This window comes from Cololabis saira, chromosome 7, assembly GCF_033807715.1.
Source record: "Cololabis saira isolate AMF1-May2022 chromosome 7, fColSai1.1, whole genome shotgun sequence".
Classification (NCBI taxonomy): Eukaryota; Metazoa; Chordata; class Actinopteri; order Beloniformes; family Belonidae; genus Cololabis; species Cololabis saira.
This window is the reverse complement of record NC_084593.1, coordinates 27,432,531-27,453,500: the sequence shown is the minus strand read 5'-3', so window position 1 is coordinate 27,453,500 and position 20,970 is coordinate 27,432,531. Positions and strand designations below refer to the sequence as shown.

General features: G+C 38.6%; 3 protein-coding genes across 3 annotated transcripts; 2 read left to right on the top strand and 1 right to left on the bottom strand.

Moving 5' to 3' along the window:
* Positions 1-3,013: 3,013 nt before the first annotated feature.
* On the bottom strand, positions 3,014-4,217 carry LOC133447364 (uncharacterized). The gene is made up of 5 exons (XM_061726037.1): positions 4,192-4,217; positions 4,063-4,115; positions 3,683-3,982; positions 3,139-3,616; positions 3,014-3,068 (listed from the first exon to the last, which is right to left on the bottom strand). The coding sequence occupies exons 1-4, from the start codon at positions 4,215-4,217 to the stop codon at positions 3,162-3,164; spliced, it is 834 nt and encodes a 277-aa protein (XP_061582021.1). The 3' UTR covers positions 3,014-3,068; positions 3,139-3,161.
* A 4,097-nt stretch (positions 4,218-8,314) lies between these two features.
* On the top strand, positions 8,315-13,311 carry smtnl1 (smoothelin-like 1). The gene is made up of 5 exons (XM_061726292.1): positions 8,315-8,608; positions 9,782-10,413; positions 10,505-10,619; positions 10,705-10,856; positions 11,175-13,311. The coding sequence occupies exons 1-5, from the start codon at positions 8,540-8,542 to the stop codon at positions 11,545-11,547; spliced, it is 1,341 nt and encodes a 446-aa protein (XP_061582276.1). The 5' UTR covers positions 8,315-8,539; the 3' UTR covers positions 11,548-13,311.
* A 1,479-nt stretch (positions 13,312-14,790) lies between these two features.
* On the top strand, positions 14,791-18,961 carry LOC133447580 (zinc finger protein 287-like). Its single transcript, XM_061726291.1, has 4 exons — positions 14,791-15,151; positions 16,849-16,949; positions 17,087-17,162; positions 17,593-18,961. Exons 1-4 carry the CDS (start codon positions 14,857-14,859, stop codon positions 18,372-18,374), a joined length of 1,254 nt encoding a protein of 417 aa, XP_061582275.1. The 5' UTR covers positions 14,791-14,856; the 3' UTR covers positions 18,375-18,961.
* The last annotated feature ends 2,009 nt before the right edge of the window (positions 18,962-20,970 follow it).

The window sequence follows — 20,970 nt, the reverse complement described above, 5'->3', positions numbered from 1 at the left end:
AAGAAACTATGTAGATATGCTGCCACTTAGGCTACTGCCGGTTCAGTTACTGTAGTGTGTGGCCCTTTTACTGTATAAATTCCCCCGTCTACATACTGTCAATAAGGGCCACATCATCTTACCAATAAAGGTATGAAAACACTAGGTGTGGACTAGGTGGACACATGGCTGCCCTAAATTACACCCATCCAAGTAAAACAGGTTGAGCTAAACTTGCTCACAAAGAGAATGGATGCAGTTTTTGTTTGCCAAAAGAAAGGAAAACCCTTCATGCCCAGGAGCAGCATAATCATGTTATAGCAGGAAAATGGGCATCATGAATTATTTTTCTGTTTTCTGTTTTGTGAAGCAGGCAGTACGGTGGCTTGATGGTTAGGACTGTTTTCTCACACCTCGCAAGAGGTTCCCAGTTCAAATCTAAGCAGGGGCCTTTCTGTGTGTGGAGTTTTGACGTTCTCCCTCTGCCTGCATGACTTTTCTCTGGGTCCAGCAGATCCCTGCCTCCCTTTTTATTATCTACTTGAAAGCAAGGATATCATATTTTTGTGTATGTAAGGGTATGTGTGAGATATGAAGATGTGTACATGATGTAAATGTGGCATAAGATATGAGTATGCGTGCATGGTTCGGGTGAGACACAAACAGAATAATTTTGTAAGTATTCCAGGATCCAGGGTAAATTTATGTCGTTTGACTTAAATGACCTAATAATTGACTCAAGTTCTGGCCCCCACATTTACTGTTGCTAACTTTGAAAATCAATGTTTGACTTTGCGTTGTTTACAGTTTTGCAATGAGGCTGCCTGTGTGAAAACCTTGACCCAAGTTCACCCTAGATTGAAATTACCCACCAACCATTGATTGATTATGGAGAATCATCTTGTTAGTGACCCTAGAAAGGTGCTGAAATAGTCTGAGGTGAAGACCGCTTGACCGGAAGAGAGAGAGGGCAACTGACAAAAGCTGCTTCTGGCTTCGCAGCAAAGATTCACTCCAACCCAAAAAGCTGTTTTTCAGCAGCCTCTAGCTTCCTCTTTGAGGCCAACTCAGGTTTGGTGGTCTGTTTGTACAATTAACAGCACAACAAGCCATATATTTAAATAAGAGAGGTTATCATCTCTTTACTTTTAATTCACAGTTCAGATGTACAATTCACCAAAACTAGAAAGTGCTATGTAGTTTGTAGTATGTAACAGATGTAACAACACACTGCTTTCACGCAAAAAGTTCTGCTTCCAATTATGTATAAATCTTCAGATTTATATTTTTAAAAAATTAGTAGGGAATCACCCTGCCCCCCATACAGTTGTCATGGATGTGAAATCTCGCTGATACCAAAACATTATTTGTACTTAGTCTTAAGGGTTAAGGTTAGGGTTTATGCTGCAAAGTTGGACACGCTAAAAGCAACACAAAGCACGTTCACATTAAAAAACTGTTTTGATTTTTTGAATAATTATTTTACTTTTACATCATCTAGCCCTTGCTGTCTCCTGTCCCTGCTATTGGCATATGCCAGCCAAAGTAAGTCCCTTACGGGCTGTTTATGACAATTACATATCGCTTCATAACACTGTTACACATCAGCAACAATGAAACTAGCTCACACAGCTACGGTGGATAGAGGCAGAGAAGAGAGAAGTGATGGATGAGAAAATGAAACTGACTAAAGAGACCAAATCTTTAGAAATTTTTCCATAAAACAAGCGCTTAAAACAAAAATTTAATTTACATTCTTTACTGAAATGTGTCAAATTTCTTCCTTTCCCTCATTTGATTTAATACAGATAATTTCAAACTTGCATGTAGTGACCCATCACAGGGGGGTAAATCTGTGAATACTGGAGATTTCAAATATATTTAAGTGTTGTATTACATGACACTTCACTGATGTCAGGATACAATGTTGGTCTGCAACATTACAGGTGTAAGAGACTTAATTCATGGGTTCATTATGCTCGGAGCATTGTGCCAGGCAAATGAAATGTCAATAGAAAGTGCTCAATTTCCAGGTCTTTTCACTTATTAGAATTGACATAACTGCAAAAAAACAAGTCCAGGAAGAAACTGGGTTTGACAATATGCAGTACTTTGACAGAGCCAAGAAACCAACCCTCTATCATTTATCCCAGCGTGCTAAACAAGTTGTAACGCAAAATTTAAGATGCAAGCCAAAAAAACTAAGCTTGTAGAACCACTTTATACACGAGGGTCCCACATCATTGAATTTCACAGGTCATGGATATTAAGTCTTAACGCTTCAGGATTTGAAAAAGCATTGAGATAAGGTGTGGATTCTGTGTGGGCTGTTGCAACCCCTATGTTTGTGTTGCATGTTCACTGCCATGCTTCTCTGAATTTTCAGTGGATAAGACAGTAAAGACTGGTGCAGGCTATATGACTGGAAGTTTAGCCAAGTCTTCAGGCAACAGTGAGGGTAGACCCTGGACATGGTGTCCCAGACCAAGAAGTTACAATATTTCTGAAGTAAGTCACTCCCCAGGTAACTCATTACTTGAGAACCTGGTTGAATTTTGCAGGTCTATGCAAACTTTACCACCCCACTTCTATGTGTAGATACTTGATGTTCGTCTCTGCAATTACGCCAATATTGAGTTTTGCCTGCATTACCCACAAGGTGCACCTTGCATGGATTACCGTATGTTTCCATTTTAACTGATCACTCAGGATCTTTCTGAAAGCAAAAGTGTTAACCAGGCAGATACTTCAGCTCCATTACATTAAGTAATCTACTTGTTGTATGACCAGACTCACCTGCAGCACATCTGGACAAGTTATGCCATTCAGTTTAATAAGCACATGCAATATTAAGCTATGCTTCTTTTCACTCCTTTTTGAATATGTCATTTATTTTTGGTTTTTCTGTGCTTTATTATTTGCTTCCTGGTAATTGGCATATTCGGAATAAACAGTACAAAACAAAAAAAAACAAATATTGCCTTTGCCAAATGTACTTGCTGAGGGGATTCAGATCACAGGACCCATTACTACATTCAGAAGTTCAGTATGCTCTTTATTGATGGCATTCCATGTTGCTTTTATTCAACCTAGAAGAGGACAGGTGTTAAAAGGTTTAAGATAGTTGTGTCATTAACAGATCCGAGTTGAGCAACATACCATAGTACAGGGAGTTTGCCACTCTAGGAGGAAACTTGGAAGACCTTTCTCTGTTGGACAGGACCTTGGTCGTCAGAAGAATGCTCCTTCAGATAGTGGATGGCTTGATTGTAGTCTTTGCCCGTCTCATGGTGCCGACTGAAGGTAGTCTGGGTGCCAGGTGGATACAAGCCATACACGAGCCTGTAGTCAAAGTTAGGACTGAGGAAACCCCCGAAGCCACCAAGCCCAAAGTGTGGCACCACCAAGCTTGCGAATCCCTGTTCAGGGCTTTGCTGGTCAAAAGGATAGCCAAATTCTTCCGTCTGCTGCTGGTAGTTGCCGAGTTCAGCTTCCTTCACAATGCTGAGTCTTTCCCCTGACTGGAGGTCAGGTACAGCCGGTGGTTGAGGGAGTGGGGGTAGGAAGTCACTTGGGTCAAGGGCATCAGCTGATGCGTCCTCAGAGAAGGTGTTTGGAGCCACAGCCCACTGAGTTTCTGTGGAGAGAGTCTGTCAGGGTTGCCTCAGAATTTAGAGTAAAGCCATGCATTTTGCATCATTACCTGACGAGTCAGATTCCCCAGCTTCAAGCTGGGGATATGCCACATGTTCTGCCTGAACCAGTCCAGCAGAAGCAGCTGGTACTGTGTATCTCACAAAAGGCATAGTTGAGCTTAAGCTACTTAGCACTGGCCCACTTTGAGCAACAGTTTGTTCACTCGGTTCTTGAAATACATATACTGGTGCAGAGACAGCACCAGCAGGATTATAGAGCACAGGTGCTGAATGACTAGAGGGTGCTCCTTGGTAAGCAGCAAGATATGCACTGCCATCACCGCCACTGAGCTGGCTGGGTTTTGAGCCTGAGGGGACACACACAAACACACTAATAGAACCTTAGCATAACTACATGCACATTGTGACTGCAAAGTAGATACCTTACTTTTAATAGGAATCCCAGACGTAATCACCATCAGGAATGCAGCAAAGGAAACCCTGTAGTCAAGAAACAAAAATTTAAAAAGGACTTCTTAAAAATCAGCTGGAAGCCACCCCACAAACACGCCCTTACCTCAAGAAACCACCTGCTGTCATCATGATGAATGCTAGTAGCAATGGACAGTGTGTAGGGGAGGGTTTATAAATGTTGCCGGAGTCAGTCCTGACCAATCAAGACTTAACAGGCTGATGAAATACAGCTGCTGTTGCCTCACTCGCTCATATCATTTGTAGAAATTGACTTGGTACCTTTTTTATATGCAATACATATTTATTTTGACCCAGTTTGAGAAAGTCTCTCTCCCTGTAGCCTCAACAGAAACTCAGTTTTCACTACCAGAAAAGCCAATGTATTATCTTCAGTCAGATGTGATTGTTATGAATCTCACTGAAGATGCCAGCATATTATTCTTATTATTCTTATGCCAATTTTTGTAAGATTCCTGACTGGAACTCTTACATATAATCTTTGAAGAGCCACCAGATGATCTAAAATGCTTTCTCATGGTCAGAAATACCAGGAAATATCAAGTTATATATATTTTAGCTTCCTTTTATTGGCTTCCTCTAAAATCTAGGACAGAATTTGAAAAATATGTCCAACAAAGGCATTAAGGGGCCCAGTTTCTTCTTAAGATTCATGTATTTGTCATTGAGTCAGCGTCCCGACAAAACAAAATGTATTCCAGTACATCCCGTCCGAGAGAACAAAAAAAAGACACAACAGACGACAACATAGGATGTGGGTAGACAGGTGCCTGGAGAATAAATAGTATCTTCTCCACAAAACCATCAGAAGAGTAGTCCATTCTCAGAAGCAGCTTACATGGGCTTAGGCAACATGGAAAACTGCCCAGCCTGACAAATCAAACTGCCTCTGTCCAGACTTTGGAGGAGCAGGTCAATGGTTGACTTTATGTTGGTATATATAGGGTTGACTGTAATTAGCCCTGTTTAATAGGCAATTATATTTTATGTCCTCTAGTTTTGATATGTATGACTGATGCTTATCTGTATTAAAATAACTTGCTGTATGCATATTTTTTCTGTAAATGGTGTTTATACTGCTGTGTGATAATCAAATACCTGCTTCTTTTCCTGTTCAGGATATTCTTTATACCTATTAGAAAGTGTCAAGAGTTTTCTCTGTCTTAATAAAGGTTGAACTTTAAGGTTTAAAAGAGTGTCCATAAGTGATATGCCAGACCACAAGTTTAATGCTATTGCTGTTTAACAGTCGAGAGACATCATCTTTACAGCGTGTCCTGGGTCTTCCCCGGGAGCTCCTCCCAGTGGGACATGCCTGGGACACCTCTAGGGAGGCATCTGATACAGATGCCCAAGCTTCTGCAATGACATCATGGTATTTTTAATTATATATCTTGTATTGCATCGTAATACAGATCTTCTTAATCAATCATAATCAACTACAAAGATCTGTTCATTGAATTTAGAGGTTGAATCATGCTGTTGATTCTGGCTGAAAAATAACTAAGGGCTTTGAGAAAAATCCAATTAAGTGATAGTGAACAAATAAAGTCTAGTAATGGTTTGGACATTGCTCTTAGTCATGTTTTTATGGGCTTAACACCTTTTTGTGTGTGAAATATTAAGTATGTTGTCTTTAATGTGTTTATTCCAGTCAGTTGACAGGAGCACTAGGAGCTCAAGCTCTCAAAATCTTCATTGACCTCCATGTCAAAATATCAAACCTCAGTGCCAAAATAAGTCTTTACCATCTGGTACGGAAAACAGTTTTGACAAGATTTCACATCTATAACAACTACTGTATATAAGAGTACTTTTATATACTTTATCATGCAAAATATGAATGTAGAAACGTATACCCAGTGCCTAAACGCAGTGTTTCTTTTGTTCTGATTTTGCCACTGAAGCATTTGGAATAAGATATCCTGTTGTAAACATTCACCAACGCTACAAGGTGAGTGTGTTGCAAGTGGCTTCCCAGGCAACATGATGCTGTGCCGTTACAAGGCTTCAAAGCTGTTCTTCAGAACACCTGTGGGTGACGTCATGCAAAAGTTGTCTACTTATGTCTACAGTCTATGCCCCCAGAATGTTTGCAATATCAAATGAAATGGAAAGTAGTGTTTTAACATGGAAAAATAATTTGTACTGCTTTAACTTTGGCAGGTATTTTTGCCACAACTGTTTGTGGTGGTTTTTACTTGAAAGAGATAGACATCTACAACAAATTGTCATAAGACAAACTTCCTATACATGAAGCCAGCCACATTTGAGGGATTTTTTTGCGTGTCATTGTCCACAATTACACACGCTTTGAATATTTTGCATAACCTTTTATGAGTTATGTGAGGCAATAACTCATCTTGGTGCAGCTGCTACTTCATGCCCAAAGGCGCAGGTTCTAACACACACAAGAAAACTCTTTTTTGTATGCCATGTGATCTGAAAATGCCAATAAAAGTGTTCCCAGTGCATTTTTGCAAAACATTCCCTAATTGAACCACTGGGGTAAACAAAAAAGAAGACAGAAAACCTCACCTCAAGTGAGTATATAAATATTTTTGAATATTTGTGAATTCGAGAAAATGGACATGTTTCATAGATGTATTTTCAATTTATGACTCCACATTTTGTAATTTTTAAGGTAAAATGGAAACTCACCTACTGATCTTGATCATACAGAAAAGGAGAGGAAAAGCTTGTTCCAGATGGAAGAAGATTGCCCTCCAACAAGTGTATAACATGATAAAGTGTATTTTAAAGGTCCAAAATTATGCTTTTATTTACTTCAAAGTGTCACAAAACGATTTATTTCATCATATGTTAAACCTTTCTGTTAATTAGCAGTTTATGCAGTACACAGCTTACCAAATAAGTGTGTTTCAAAGCACTCAGACGTTAGTTTTGAGCAACCCCCCCCAAGACTTAATTACTTGCTATATGAACTCCAAGCACAAAACAACCACTCGCCCAGAGACAACTCACATGCTGAAGACACAATGTGAACTTCAATGTACTGTGAAGGAATTTTTTTTTAATTTTTACTTCAAAGGCAATTCTATTGAGTTTTCCTTTGTTAGCACCCATTTTTGTTTTGATTCACAAAAAAAATGTAATAGATCAAAAGTATGCACCTACAGCATATGCAATTATGACTCACTGCTTTAGTAACTGTAATGATTTATTTTGCTGTTAACTGATGTATGGAAAATGTCTTCTACTTTCACATGTACCTTTGAATAGGTCAAACTTTTTGTGAAAGTGAATATATTGTAAAATAAGCCAAAGCTGCTTGTGTGTCAAAAATGACATCATCCAACTGTTCACAATGTTCGCGGATAATTTGTCTGAGTTATTGCTTACATTCATAAGAGTCCTACTGCCTTTTTGTAGCAATAATATACATATTAGGGAAAAAAGGGTAAGTGTAAGACCACAAGTGCCTGATTTTATAGCCTTAGTCTGATTTTTCTTGGAACATCTACATATATGTCCAAGCACTGAGGCACTGATTTCAGATTTCCCTTTATAACATCTTAATTGTGCAGTCTGTCAGTCTCACAGGCAGATTTACACTGTTCTCCAGGCAGATACATGCCTCATTTGACAATAAATCTATGCTACAGTATATTAACTTTGTGTAAACTTATCATTTGAGCACATTTAAAACTGTGAAATGAACAAATGAAAAAACATAGCATTCCAACTTTAAAGTAAGCAGCCTTTTGCTCCTAATCAAACACAAACAATTTTGTCTAAACAGCACATTGTATGGGTTCTGGGTTATAGGTTCAAATTTAACATTTAGAAATTATCCAAATGCTAAAATACTTCATTGCACAGAATGTAATTCAAACAACCTATCATCACATTATAGCATCAAATCATCACCGGACGTAAAAGACTAAGGAAACAGTCAGATTGTGGTCAGGTTGTGTCTGCATGTGTAAGAGAAAGCAAGTGTTAAATAGACACCATGCATGTGCCTACATGTGTGTGTTCGTGTGTGTTTCTGTGTGTACAGTTGTAGTTACCACAGCAGATGCAGCTGTCAGGCCAGCAAGCCTGGGCCTATGTCACTGTGACGCTATTTTTGGAACGTGTGTTGTTCAAAAGGTCAGATAAAGAAGCATAGGAATCCTCACAAAGATGGGGGTGAGGTGTCGGGTGAAAGGGGGTGAAGGCGGATATACACAAACCAATACACCAACCACAAACACAGAGTAGTGTTGCCTGAGAGGAGGAGTAAGGGCAACAGAGACAGCGGAAAAGTCTAACAGTGAAGCAGAGAGACACGTTCCTTGAGGACACCGCACCTTTTACTGAATGAGAATATTTTGTTCTTAAGGAAAGCAGAGGGGATTGTTTGAGTATCCTGTTGTGTTAAACTGAAAGTCTTACTCCAGTGAACAAACTGGGATTAACTGGACATCATGGATGGAGAATCGCCCAGCAATGACACAGAGACGACGTATCAAACAGATGCCAACAATAACAACCAGGTCCAGTTTCCTTTTTCTCACTTGTAAGATTAAGTTAAATTGGAGATCAATAACTTTTTTCACAGTGCTGTGATTGGTTTATATTTGGCTGTAACAGGTGTTGTGTTTGGATGAGGGATTTAGAAGATGCATGTAGCTATATGTATATATAAACAAACATTGCAGCCAGAAAAAATGTGTGGAAATTGAAATTGGAACTGATTGCTTTTTTCATTGATTCAATGCACTGTCTTCATTGAACACACATACACTCACAGTGCTAGTGAACAAATGAGTGAGCCCTTGGATTTACCACTGTAGCTGGTGGATCCTCCTTTGTTGGATTTCAAGCAGGAACAGATCTGCACAATATTCAAAAGCCATTTTTGACCATTAAATCAGGTGTTTGTAGGCAAATTGCACAGCAAGGTTTATTGTATTTTATTTTCCTTCCATCCAGCCATTATGTATACCAGCTCATTCTTATTCAGGGTTATGGTGATCTGGTGAAACCGATGCCAGTTCTCTTTGGGTGAAAGGCAGGGGTAATCCTGGAGCAGGTTACCCCAGGGCCACATAGACAAACAACCACAAACTCACAGTCGATCATATGGACAATTTAGAATAATCACCCAACCCTGATGTACATGTTTGTGGGGGAGGCAGCTGGAGTACCTGGAAAGAAAACCCCATGCAAATACACAGAGAATATACAAACACCACGCAGTAAGGCTTTATTTCATTTCATTTTGTCTTCAAATCCCTAGCTGACACTCATCGGTTCCTTTTTACCTCATTGAGAGTTCTTCGTTTAGCTTTTAGAGTCATCAGGGTTCTTCTTCTGGGAAGAGGTACCCACAGTATTAAACTGTCTATTTATAGACAGTTTGTCAACTGTGGACTTGTGGATGCCTAAACACTGACTTACTTTGTAACTCTCCTCCATAAACTATTCTTGATTGTACATCTTCAGGGATCTCCTGTTCATGAGACATGGTTAACCATGCCTTAACCATGGCGTCTTTTACCGATCATAGGTTTATTTTTGGAGCGACCTCAATTTGTAATGAGTATTTTCAATAAATAAAAGAACATTCCATCTTACAATGACCCTAATATGTACAATTACTCAAATCATCCTGAATTGTACTTGACTTAGTTTAAATAAAATGTATCTTTCATTTTCTTGTCCAGGCTGACGAGTCGGGGCAGGTGGAGAACAAAAGCCCAGAGGAGACAGCAGAAGGTCAAAGGGTAATGGATATGGTGGAGACGGGTGAGGGAGATGACGTACAAGAACAGTCAAGACAAGAAGAGGTCACTGATGGAGATGCAAACAAACCCCAGACTCCTCCGCAGCCTTCTGATGGTGACACTGAAGAGGCTGGACCAGATAAAGACAAAGTGTCAGCTGTCGCTGATGTGACTGAACCCGAAAAAGCAAGCCTAGATAAAGATGAGAAGGAGGGTAAGGAACAGGAAGAAAAGGAGGGAGAGCAGGTGGAAGAAGTCCAGAGCTGCGGGAATGGTAAAGATGAAAAGGATACAAAGGACGAAGAAGGAAGTAAATGTAAGAAAAAAACAAAAGCTGAAGAGGAACATGTAAATGAAAAAGAGGCAAAAGGAGAAGAGAGCAAAAAACAAGTCAAAAAGGTGGATACAGAGAGATCAGACAAAGGAAATCTTAAAGAGGCAGAAAAACAAGGGAAGCTCAAAAGAAAGACTGGTCCTCCTGCCTCTATCTCCCGACCCAGAACCTCTGCACGCTCTGTCAGAGCATCTGCCAAAAGAGACATCATAGCCAAGTTCCAACAAGGTGCACCGGAGTAAGTGCAATATCCACTATATTAAATAAACTTTACACTAAATATGAAAACATTCAGACTTAAATAATTGTATAACAATTGGCTTTCTTAGGACACCAATACCTCGCAACTTCAGACTTCAAAGGTCGTCTAATGCTACGGCAACTGGGGCATCAATAAAACAGAAAATACTTCAGTGGTGTCAGAGCAAGTCACGCAACTATGAGGTGAGCTCACTAAACCTCCAGTAGAAGATCTAGTGGACAATGTGCTTTTTTCTCCTCCTTAGTTTCTGTCTCTTTGTCATTGCAGGGCGTCAAAATAGAAAACTTCTCGTCATCTTGGTGTAATGGTCTGGCTTTCTGTGCACTGATCCATCGCTTCTTTCCAGATGCTTTTGACTACAGCTCACTAAAACCAGAAGAAAGGGAGAAAAACTTTACTTTGGCCTTCGAAACTGCAGAGTATGGGCTTTTTGGTACTCTTTTTTGTTCTGTAAGAGAAGAATTGTTCTCTGCATGTCAACATAAAAAAACACATCTCAATACAATGATGGTAATGTAATAAAATATGACAATTTACAAGATAAAGCCTGAGTTATATTAGCAGTAAGTACAGTGTATCATTATTATAACAAGATATCCAGAGACATTCTTAAACTGGTGGTGAACCTCAGATAGTTATTGTACAAATCTGGAATTCAAAACAAGCAACATTTCCATTTTGTAGTATTATTCTCATTCCTTCATCATTTCTTTCTACTTTGCTTTTCTCCATGCCAGATCCCTGGCTGACTGCTGCCCTCTGCTGGAAGTGGCTGACATGATCATGATGGGCAATCACCCTGACCCCATGTGTGTATTCACATATGTCCAGTCCCTCTGTCACAGCCTCTCCAAAATTGAAAACGAGAGGAGGAACAAAGAAAAGCTGGAGAAAGAAGATGGAAAGGATGGAAAAGAGGAAGCAGAGAAAGAGAAAGGAGACGATGCATCAGGAGAGGCGTCAACTCACGAAAGTGAGACAGTGGACAACCAGGAAGAGACACAAGGAAAAAATATTGCAGAGGGAGAGGAAACTGGAGAGAAGGCAGACGTTGCAAAGAGTTGTGAGATGGAGGAAAGTGAAGGAGACAAGGCAGAGGAACAAAACTGAGAGTAAAAAAAAAGACTGAAAAGATGCTGATGTGAGTAAGTCTTAGTGTACATTTACAACAATAAAAAAGCTATGTAGGTCGAAACTAAGCTAAAATAACAAAAAAAACATGGTGATGTAATGTTATAAGTAGACTACATGAAGCTGGGGTTTTTTCACGTGTTGTCAGTCTTTTGAGCACATAAGAGAAGAATGTTGAGCCTTTTAAATCAATGTGTGTTTATGGAAAAACAAAAATGCTAAATGAAAATGTTTCCACAACTAAAAAAAATGTTTTATGGAATGGATGTGATGCCATTGGATTGCCTTCTTATTGTAAAAGAGACAAGTATCTTATTATAGGAATTATATTACTTAAAAAAAACTCTTTAGGGCGTCTTTTGGGGTATTTTCCTTAAGTGCAACATGCAGAATAGCACCCTGTTCAGATGATGTGGTTTCATTTTAGTTTTTTTGTTTTTGTGTTTATTTTCTAAAATGCTGTTGTGTTTCTGGTTGTTTTCACAAATCTTGAATACACATCATTGTCACCGTACTTTGTAGAGAAGTAAAAAGTTAAATCACTTTTGTGGCCTCTTAATTATTTTCATATTATATCTTCAATATGATACTTCAGATAGAGGTGGCAAGAAGTAAAAACAGTGAGAGTTACTTTGAGACCGACAAGGATGGATAGGATTAAATTCAAGCACATCTTGATTAGATGCCTGAGATAAAATTGGACCCCTTTAACATGTTTATTTTGTTTTATTGTTATGCATAAAGGATATTTATTGGACATAGATTCCAAAAAGGTTGGATACTGTGTAAAATATAAATAAAAACATAGTGCAATAATTTGCAAATCTCATAAACCCATCATTTATTCCCTATAGAACATAAATTAAACACCAGCTGCTGAAACTTAGACATTTTTCCACATAATGGAAAATAGAGAGATATCCTGGCTGTATGCAAAACCCATTTGACACAGCACAGAAGCCATTCAGCTACAATATCTGTAGAGTGTGGACCACCATGAGAGATGATGATGAGCTCTTCACTTCATCTTTAATGTCAGCAATGCAGATCATTGTATCATTGCAGTACACTGACCGAAAACAGGGGGATGTCTCCAAAAAGAATCACTTTACATTGACTCTCATGTTAAAATGTCCAACTTCACAGCAGAAATAAACTTAAAAAATGGGTCTGCTCTTTTCAAAATCAAGGACTAGACTTCTGATGGCAGTCAGCTTAGCCAATATGCTACGAAGCTTAGCAAAGTAATTAGTCATTTGTACTAACCCTGCATAAGCTAAACACAGCGATTATTTTTAAATTTCATCATCGAAACCACATATGAATTGGAATAATCTTCTGCAATCGTTTGCCGGCAGTACTGCGTATCCTCGGGTGTGGATTGACTCAAGAAGCTGGTAGCTGTGGTATCTACCCTTGCAATGCTTTTCTTAGACAAAGATTTAATATAGATTGTAATAATTGTAAATTCTATTGTAAATTCTATGTCTATCAGAACTTTTTGGGGATGTTTTCAAACCTTGACCTCAGAGAAAGACACTCAAGCATCAGTCTTAAACTTACTATTAACACACTATTAAAATAGGGGTTTTGTTGCAGGAAAAAAAAGAGTGATATTTTATGTAATACTTTAATTATTTTAGCAAAATATTTCCTCCACTGACATAGGTTTTCAAATAGCAATCCACTGTTTTTAATTTTTTAATGAAATTCTTACTTTCAAAAAGTCCTTAAAACATATAAACAAACCACATGTGTTTATGAAGGTTTACTTTCATTACTTTACTTTCATTCCAGATTAATTCTCTTAATTCTCTCTTTTTTTTTCTTTAAACTATTGTTCATCACCTGTGGCTGTTGCTTATATGTAATATACCGGTATGCTTGGTCATGTTAGTTACATGTTGATCAAAATATTTGTCTGATTGTAATTCTGGATTTTGTGATTGAAAACAAAATTGTGATTGTGAAAAATTAAAAAGAAGCTGGTAGCTGTGGCTAACTATTTGGCTTAAGGATCAGTTTAATTGGCCACATGGGGGCATGTAGTATGAGAAGAAGAAGAAGCTTCAAAACAACTCTTCAGAAAACCTTGGTGGCATCAGAGATAGTCTGACCAGTAATTTTACAATCTATGGAGGCAACCAGGGAGAGGGTAAAAATATCCCTTCGATGAAACTTTATCTTTTAACTTGAAAAAACATTTTGTGCTGTTGGCTATAATCACCTTTGTCCACCTGTTATTTGACTTCACTAATGACACCAATGAACTGAGCGTGTTGTTAGAAATGTCTCTTTATTTGGCTACTGATTACTATTGGTACTGAAGAGTATTAGGGCAAGGCAGGAGAAAAATAAAAATAATATTTTAGAGGAGGAAGGTTTTTTTTTCATTATTAACTTCGACAAAAAAGTCAAAATGTCGAGAAAAAGTCGAAATGTTGAGAAAAAAGTCGAAATGTCGATAAAAAAATCGAAATGTCCAGAAAAAAGTCGAAATGTTGAGAAAAAAGTCGAAATGTTGAGATTAATGACAAAGTACAATTTCGAGAAAAAAGTTGAAATGTTGAGAAAAGTCAAAATGTCGAGAAAAAAGTCAAAATGTTGAGAAAAAAGTAAAAATGTTGAGAAAAAAGTCGAAATGTTGAGATTAATGTCGAAGTACAATTTCGAGAAAAAAGTCGAAATGTTGAGAAAAAAGTCGAAATGACGAGAAAAAAGTTGAAATGTCAGGAAAAATGTCAAAATGTTGAGAAAAAAGTCAAAATGTTGAGAAAAAAGTCGAAATGTTGAGATTAATGTCGAAGTAATTTTGAGAAAAAAGTCGAAATGTTGAGAAAAAAGTCGAAATGTTGAGAATAATGTTGAAATCGAAATGTATTTCAACTTTATTCTCGAAATTCCGACTTTATTCACGAAATTTCGACTTTATAGACGAAATTTTGACTTTATTCTTGAAATTGTATTTCAACATTAATCTCGACATTTCGACTTTTTTCTCAAAGTGCACAATAAAAAAAAATCTTCCCCTCTCAAATACTTTTTCTCCTGCATGGCCCTAATACTCTTACGTACAATTGATATCTGGATGGAATGTTAAATACCCACAGAGAATCTTAGATAGAGTCACCCCACACTGACGCTCCTCTCTATGAATTACGGTAATGACCCTCAGCAAAGCAAACAGGAAGGCCGTCGCATTGTCTCCTCCCTCTCTAAAAAGCTAACACAAAGACCCCGTTAATTTATCTGTTTTTTGGACACATTTCTGCGATCTCCAAGTTGAACATGTCTGCAAACATGGCAGTCTCCAGCCTGAACATGGAGTCGCAGCTTTTGTCCATCATGAACGTGACGGTGAAGGCGGCGGTGTCGGAGATCATTCAGCTGTTCTCGGACAGCTCGGACACGCTCCGGCTGCATCTGAGCCAGAGTCTGAGGGAGAACGAGACCCTGAGGATGCGGATGAAGGGGATGAGGAGCGAGCTGTTCTCCCTCCGGCTGCAGACCAGGACCAGCCGGCCGGCCAGCCGCTTCTCTCCGCTCCGGGGGAACTTTCCCAAACCCCGGGCCAAATCACAAGGTGATTCTACAATCAACTACTTTGTTTAATATGGCAGCGGCCACTCCTGCAGATCAATAGACGTTTCAAATGTTCACTTCAACACAATTCTGCACATTTAACTTAGAAGGTTATGATAATGCAGACGCAGTCAACGCTCGTCAATCACAACTGATTGACACGTGATTAAATCAAAATCAAGTCAGACTTCACTTCTGCCATCCACAGATAATCAATTAATGGTACTATTTATATATATACATATATATATATATATATATATATATATATATATATATATATATATATATATAGTGTATGTGTGTAAATGTGTATATATTAGTGGTGGGACTCGCTTAAAAAAATCAATCTAATTAATTAGAGGCTTTGTAATTTAAGCAACATTTTTCAATTTAAATGGATTTTGTTATATGACTGATTCATTGAATTGACACATAAATGAGCTTAAACAACAAAATTGTGTTTATTTTGATAACTGAGTGTTAACATAGTGCAATATGAATAATAGGAATATGATTGCATTGCCCAGAAGACACAAAATTAAAGGGGACCTATTATGGAATCTAATTCCTATTTTAAACAGGCCTTGAATGTCTTAAAAACAAGCTTTTGATTGTTTTTGCTAAATAAATTAGAAATTCAGCCTCTGAGCCATGTCTTTATCATCCCAGTCTCTAACCTCATTATCTATGCAGGATTCTGAGGGGGCGTGGCTATGATAATGAGGCACTGTGCTGATTGGCTGCCTGAATGACGTGATACACCGCTATGAAAAAATGGCGGAAGCTCCGGCCGGCGGAGTTGTTGTTGTTCCGACCAGAGTTAGTTGTGGGCGTGGTTTCACGCATCGGAGGCCAACCTATGTAAATCGCATTGTCGTTACGTAACGAAAGGGAGCAGAATCTGAACGGCTCGTAGAAGCCACACAACACTGGATGGCTCATCCGGGCGGCTGTACAGACACTGCAGAATTTGGTTGCTTTCCTCCTTCTCTGAGTTGGCAGGCTGAGGGGAGACCACTTTATATATGTTAAAGCAAGAGAAAACGTGTTTTTCATAATAGGTCCCCTTTAAGCTAGCTATATTCAAGATTTTTCAGGACTTTTTGTAAACTTTCTATGTCTTAAACACATTTGTTTTTGTTTAGTAAAATTTCAAAAAACAGCACTTTCAAGTACATTCCAGAAAAGTGGAAACTGAACATTGCAAAATAGTTAAAATATCCTTGGCATAAAATGAACAGACCAACAGTTAAACATAAAGTGACCTTTCTACCATAAATGGTTTTGAAAAACAACAGAAACATAAAGGATCCATCAACTGATGACAGTCCCCCCTGGCATCTGGTCGAGACTGGATTGGCGACACTGCCTGCTCCAACTAGGAGCGTCGTCTGTGCTCGCTGCAACATGTTTGGAATTGAGGTGGAAGAGCTCCGGTGATAGGCAAATTCTTTCTTGCACAATTTGCACACAATTGATTGTAATTAACGCGATAAAGTCCCAGCCCTAGTGTATTTATATATCCAATTGAGATACCATATTTGACATCATTATTGCAGCTATGGCTGCTGAAACGGCTTTAAACCCTACAATATTTGAGCTTCGGTGCAACCTTTATTTTTCCTTTTTAAATCTATAATCTCAGATTGATTGTAGTTACAAGAAGGCTTGACTTGTGTCTTTCTCCTCTTCCAGTCCTCATTAAGCCACTGGTGACTGAAAAAGCTGCAGCTGAAGTTTCTTCCATCACTCTACAACCAGAGAGCAAGACTTCCTCCTCCGCTACAGAAACAAAGGTGAATCACATATCGATAGTTTTAATTCAAACCAATTGTGGATTTTTTTTGTCCAAATACTTCTGGACCTGATGGTGTGTCAAAATAATTTTGTTGCAATTTGAGTTTGTTCATTCTTACCTGCTGTCATTTGATAGCCTGAAGATGTAGAGAGCCCAGATGTTATTCTGATCAAAGATGAAGATGACGTTGGGTGCTGTGAACCAGCTGTTGGTGAGTAAACTTTTCCAGTGCTGTTTGACGCAAGACCATACAAAACTATTTTTATTTTTCGTAAACCTCACAGGAGATGTGGCAATATTTTTTATTTTGTGCTAAATTGAACCACTGACTTTAAATTTCCAAACGGTGAGCTGGCCATGCTGCAGGATACGTCATCCTAATTTAATGAAGCAACACCAGCGTGTTAGTAAGCCTCACAAACTGAATTTTTTTAAGCCCCTTTGGTGACATTTGAAAAAAATTAAATAATGCGTGGCCACGCATTAATAACTCGTGGCCACGAGATATGATTATCTCGTGGCCACTACACGCATTATTTTATTTTTTTGTTATGTTGTAATGTAATGTTACCAGGGGGGCTCCGTAATATTATGTAAGGCTGGATCAAAAGCTGCTTTTTCTCTTTGTCATGTCCTTTTAGGTCAGGATAACTTCGGAAATGGTGTTTGTGCCGGAACTCAGGAGTTAGACACAGCTGATACCTCCTGCTCGACAGATGATAACAGGGAGCTGAGAATCATAAGTGTCCACGGTGGAGGAGAAGTGCCTCTGCAGGAGGAGAGTGCCACCCTCTTCACTGCAGCTGAACTTCAGGTTTTTAGTTCTCTGTCTGACCACAACATCACACCTGATGGTCTCCTAAATTTCACTGCTGGAACGAATGACACAGCAGCAATAAGGCTGATTCATGACAACGGAAGCCAACTTGAAAGAAATCATTCCACTCAAATGGCTTCCACAACACTGAATACTGCATTGAAATCACCAGTGATAAGCACTAATGGTCAAGTGGGACTCCCCAGCCACATCAGCCAGTTCCCCCAGCAGCAGAGCGTATTCTCCCAGTCGGTGAACAAGTCCTTGGACTGCAGCTTTTGCGGCAAGCATTTCCTCAGCCGCGAGGAGCTGATCGTGCATCGCGCAAGTCACACCGGGGAATCGCCCGTAACCTGCCCCACGTGTGGCAAGTCATTCGTCAACAAGACCACGCTGAACATCCACATGCGCATTCACACTGGGGAGAAGCCATACGCATGTGAACAGTGTGGAAAACGCTTCACGCAAAACGGTAGCCTGAAAATTCACCTGAGGACTCACTCAGGAGAGAAGCCGTACACATGCAACCAGTGCAACGCCAGCTTCAACAACCCCAGCAACCTGCGCAGACATATGATCACACACAACACCAACGATATGCTATGAACAGGACTTAATTTTAAAAAAGTGTGTTTAATTTGCTGTGCAGTTGTGCCCCAGTGCATATGTTGGGTGGGGGTGTTTCAGCGTATAGAGTTGGATCTGGAAGCCTTTCCACAGTGACAGACTTATATGATTTTTGTCTTTGATCCATTTTTAGATTTAATGAGGTGAGAAAAATATGCACTGAAATCATACCTTTTTTTTTTTTAGCCGTTTTAAACAACTTTACCTCTATTTTCAGGAGATCACAAGCAGTTGGATAGACTGATGTATTTGCAAATACTACCTGCAGTGTGGACCCCGTGGGTGTCACCAGTACTCGAGTTGAGGGGGGATGAGGGGGGATGACATCCCCCCTGAAATAAAAACGGTCAAAATCATCCCCACTGTAAAAATGCCATCCCTCCTTTCCATCCCTTATGTAATTTCATCAATGAATGTGGTTTTACTGCTATTTCAACATTTAGAGTCATCACCAGAAAAATAACACCAGAAAAATAACTTATTTGACAATTTTCACCTGTTTCAAGTAAATTTTCACTTGAAATAAGTAGGAAAATCTGCCAGTGGGACAAGCTTTATCTTCTTATTACAAGCAAAAACATCTTGTTCCACTGGCAGATTTTTCTACTTATTTCAAGTGAAAATCTACTTGAAACAGGTGAAATTTTTGTTTTTTCCAGTGATGAGTCTTGTTTTAAGTTTAATGAGATTTTTTTTTACTAAAATGAGACATTTTAACTAGAAATAAGACAAATATTCTTGTTAAGATTTTGAATTTTTGCAGTGATCCATTTTACTTATCCTGTGAAGGACAGAATCATATTGATAAGTTCAGAAAACTGTTTTTTATTTTTGTGTTTTGATGTATTTGACGTAAGCCCAGTGGATATTTAAAGCTTCCAGAAGGCTGCATTTAACTGCTGCTATGTAATTCTTTTCTGTCATTGTTTTGGTCAGTGCTATTATTTGTAATATATTATATTATTTGTAATCAGCACAAATTATCTGTCCCCATATGATAAAATCCACCATCCCCCCTGATTTTATTTTACAACTCGAGTACTGGGTGTCACCAAATTCAGAGTTTTTTTCCTAGTGATGCTTTGCCAGACCTTCACCGCAGCCATCTTTAGTTGCTGTTTGTTTGTGGGGTTTTCTGCCTTTAGTTTTGTCTCCAGTAAGGAGGCTCTATTGGGTTGAGATATTGTGACTTAGTTGACAATTTTTTTCTTCACTTCCAAAAGGTCTTGCATTGCTTTTCCAGTATGCTTAGGATCATTTGCTCTCTGCACTGGGAAGTGTTATCGGATCGGTCTTGTAGCATTTGTCTTAATGTGAACAGAGTATAGACCTATACACCTCAAAATTCATCCTGCTGCTTCTGTCACTAGGTGCATCATCAACAAACAGTGACCCTATTCCATTGGCAGCCATACATGCAACATACTATGCTATAAAGCACTGCCTCCGACATGTGACACATGTGCTGTTCTTTTCCTTCTCCACACTTTTCTCCTTCCATTATTCTCATGCAAGTTTATATTGTTTAATTTGTCCAAAAAAATCTGATTTCAGAACCTGGGAAGTTTTTTTTTGTTTTGTTTTGTTTTTCCCCCTTTGGCAGAGTCTAAATCTGGCTTTCATGCTCTTAAATGTTACCGGTGATTGTACCTTGTCATAAACTTGTGTATTTACATTCCTGGAAGTGTCTATTCTTGATTTCTGTTGATGATGGGATTTTTCTTCATCAAGGAAAGGTTTCTGTGATCATCCTAGTTAGTTGTCTTCCTTGTCCTTTATCCCGATACTTCTGGGTCTAGCTGTGCAAACGATTCAACTTTGCTTCTGTAGCAAGAGGATGAAATCTTGTTGTCTGGCTGAAGAGAGAGGAAGCATCTTTACCTACAGTTTTCTTCAGTCCCTGGTGCCAAGTAAATATCCAACATCAACTCCGGACCTTGTATCTGCTTCATTTGTCTTAAAATAAGAAGGGAATAGAAGCAAATCTAGCTAATTTAGTTTTATCATTCAGTCATCTAGCTAGTTTTGAGCCGGAAAATGTAGGTAATCTGCTTTAAATTTCTGTAATTCCTAAATGGTTTTTAACAAAATAAATACAAATCTTCATACTTGGGGGGGAAAAAAGCACATAAACTAACCATTCACAGAAAGGTGTGTGCCTTTTTAAAATTTAATTAGCTACTCACTTTTTTTTTTAATGACACAACGGTCTCTGTGTTTTGTAGGTGTAGCACAGCAAATACAGTTTGTTGGTGCAACAAACCTTTATACTTTCTCACCTGGACAGCTTTGTGTGGAGCAGGTGCTTCTGAAACAGTGATTCAAATTGCAGAAGGAGCCTGATGTAAGACTGAATAAAGAAATGTGGCATGTTTAGTGAAAGGTAAAACAAATACATTTTTTTTTTGTGGTATAATAGGATTCAAGGAGTTTTTATTGTCATTCCAGCACGTTAGACATTACATGGAATTAAATTTGTTTTGTTCCATAATACTATCTTTTCATGTAATATATTTTGATCTGGTATATTTAAAGAAAAAATATTTTGTAAATAAAACAGGCTAGGCATGTTTAT

Coding starts and splice junctions, on each gene's coding strand:
- LOC133447580 (XM_061726291.1), top strand. CDS start 14,857: ATGTCTGCAAACATGGCAGTCTCCAGCCTGAACATGGAGTCGCAGCTT. Junction 15,152..16,848: donor ACCCCGGGCCAAATCACAAG/GTGATTCTACAA, acceptor CTCCTCTTCCAG/TCCTCATTAAGCCACTGGTG. Junction 17,163..17,592: donor GTGCTGTGAACCAGCTGTTG/GTGAGTAAACTT, acceptor ATGTCCTTTTAG/GTCAGGATAACTTCGGAAAT.
- LOC133447364 (XM_061726037.1), bottom strand. CDS start 4,217: ATGATGACAGCAGGTGGTTTCTTGAG. Junction 4,116..4,191: donor ACAGCAGGTGGTTTCTTGAG/GTAAGGGCGTGT, acceptor TCTTGACTACAG/GGTTTCCTTTGCTGCATTCC. Junction 3,983..4,062: donor GTCTGGGATTCCTATTAAAA/GTAAGGTATCTA, acceptor GTGTCCCCTCAG/GCTCAAAACCCAGCCAGCTC.
- smtnl1 (XM_061726292.1), top strand. CDS start 8,540: ATGGATGGAGAATCGCCCAGCAATGACACAGAGACGACGTATCAAACA. Junction 8,609..9,781: donor ATGCCAACAATAACAACCAG/GTCCAGTTTCCT, acceptor TTTCTTGTCCAG/GCTGACGAGTCGGGGCAGGT. Junction 10,857..11,174: donor TTGGCCTTCGAAACTGCAGA/GTATGGGCTTTT, acceptor TCTCCATGCCAG/ATCCCTGGCTGACTGCTGCC.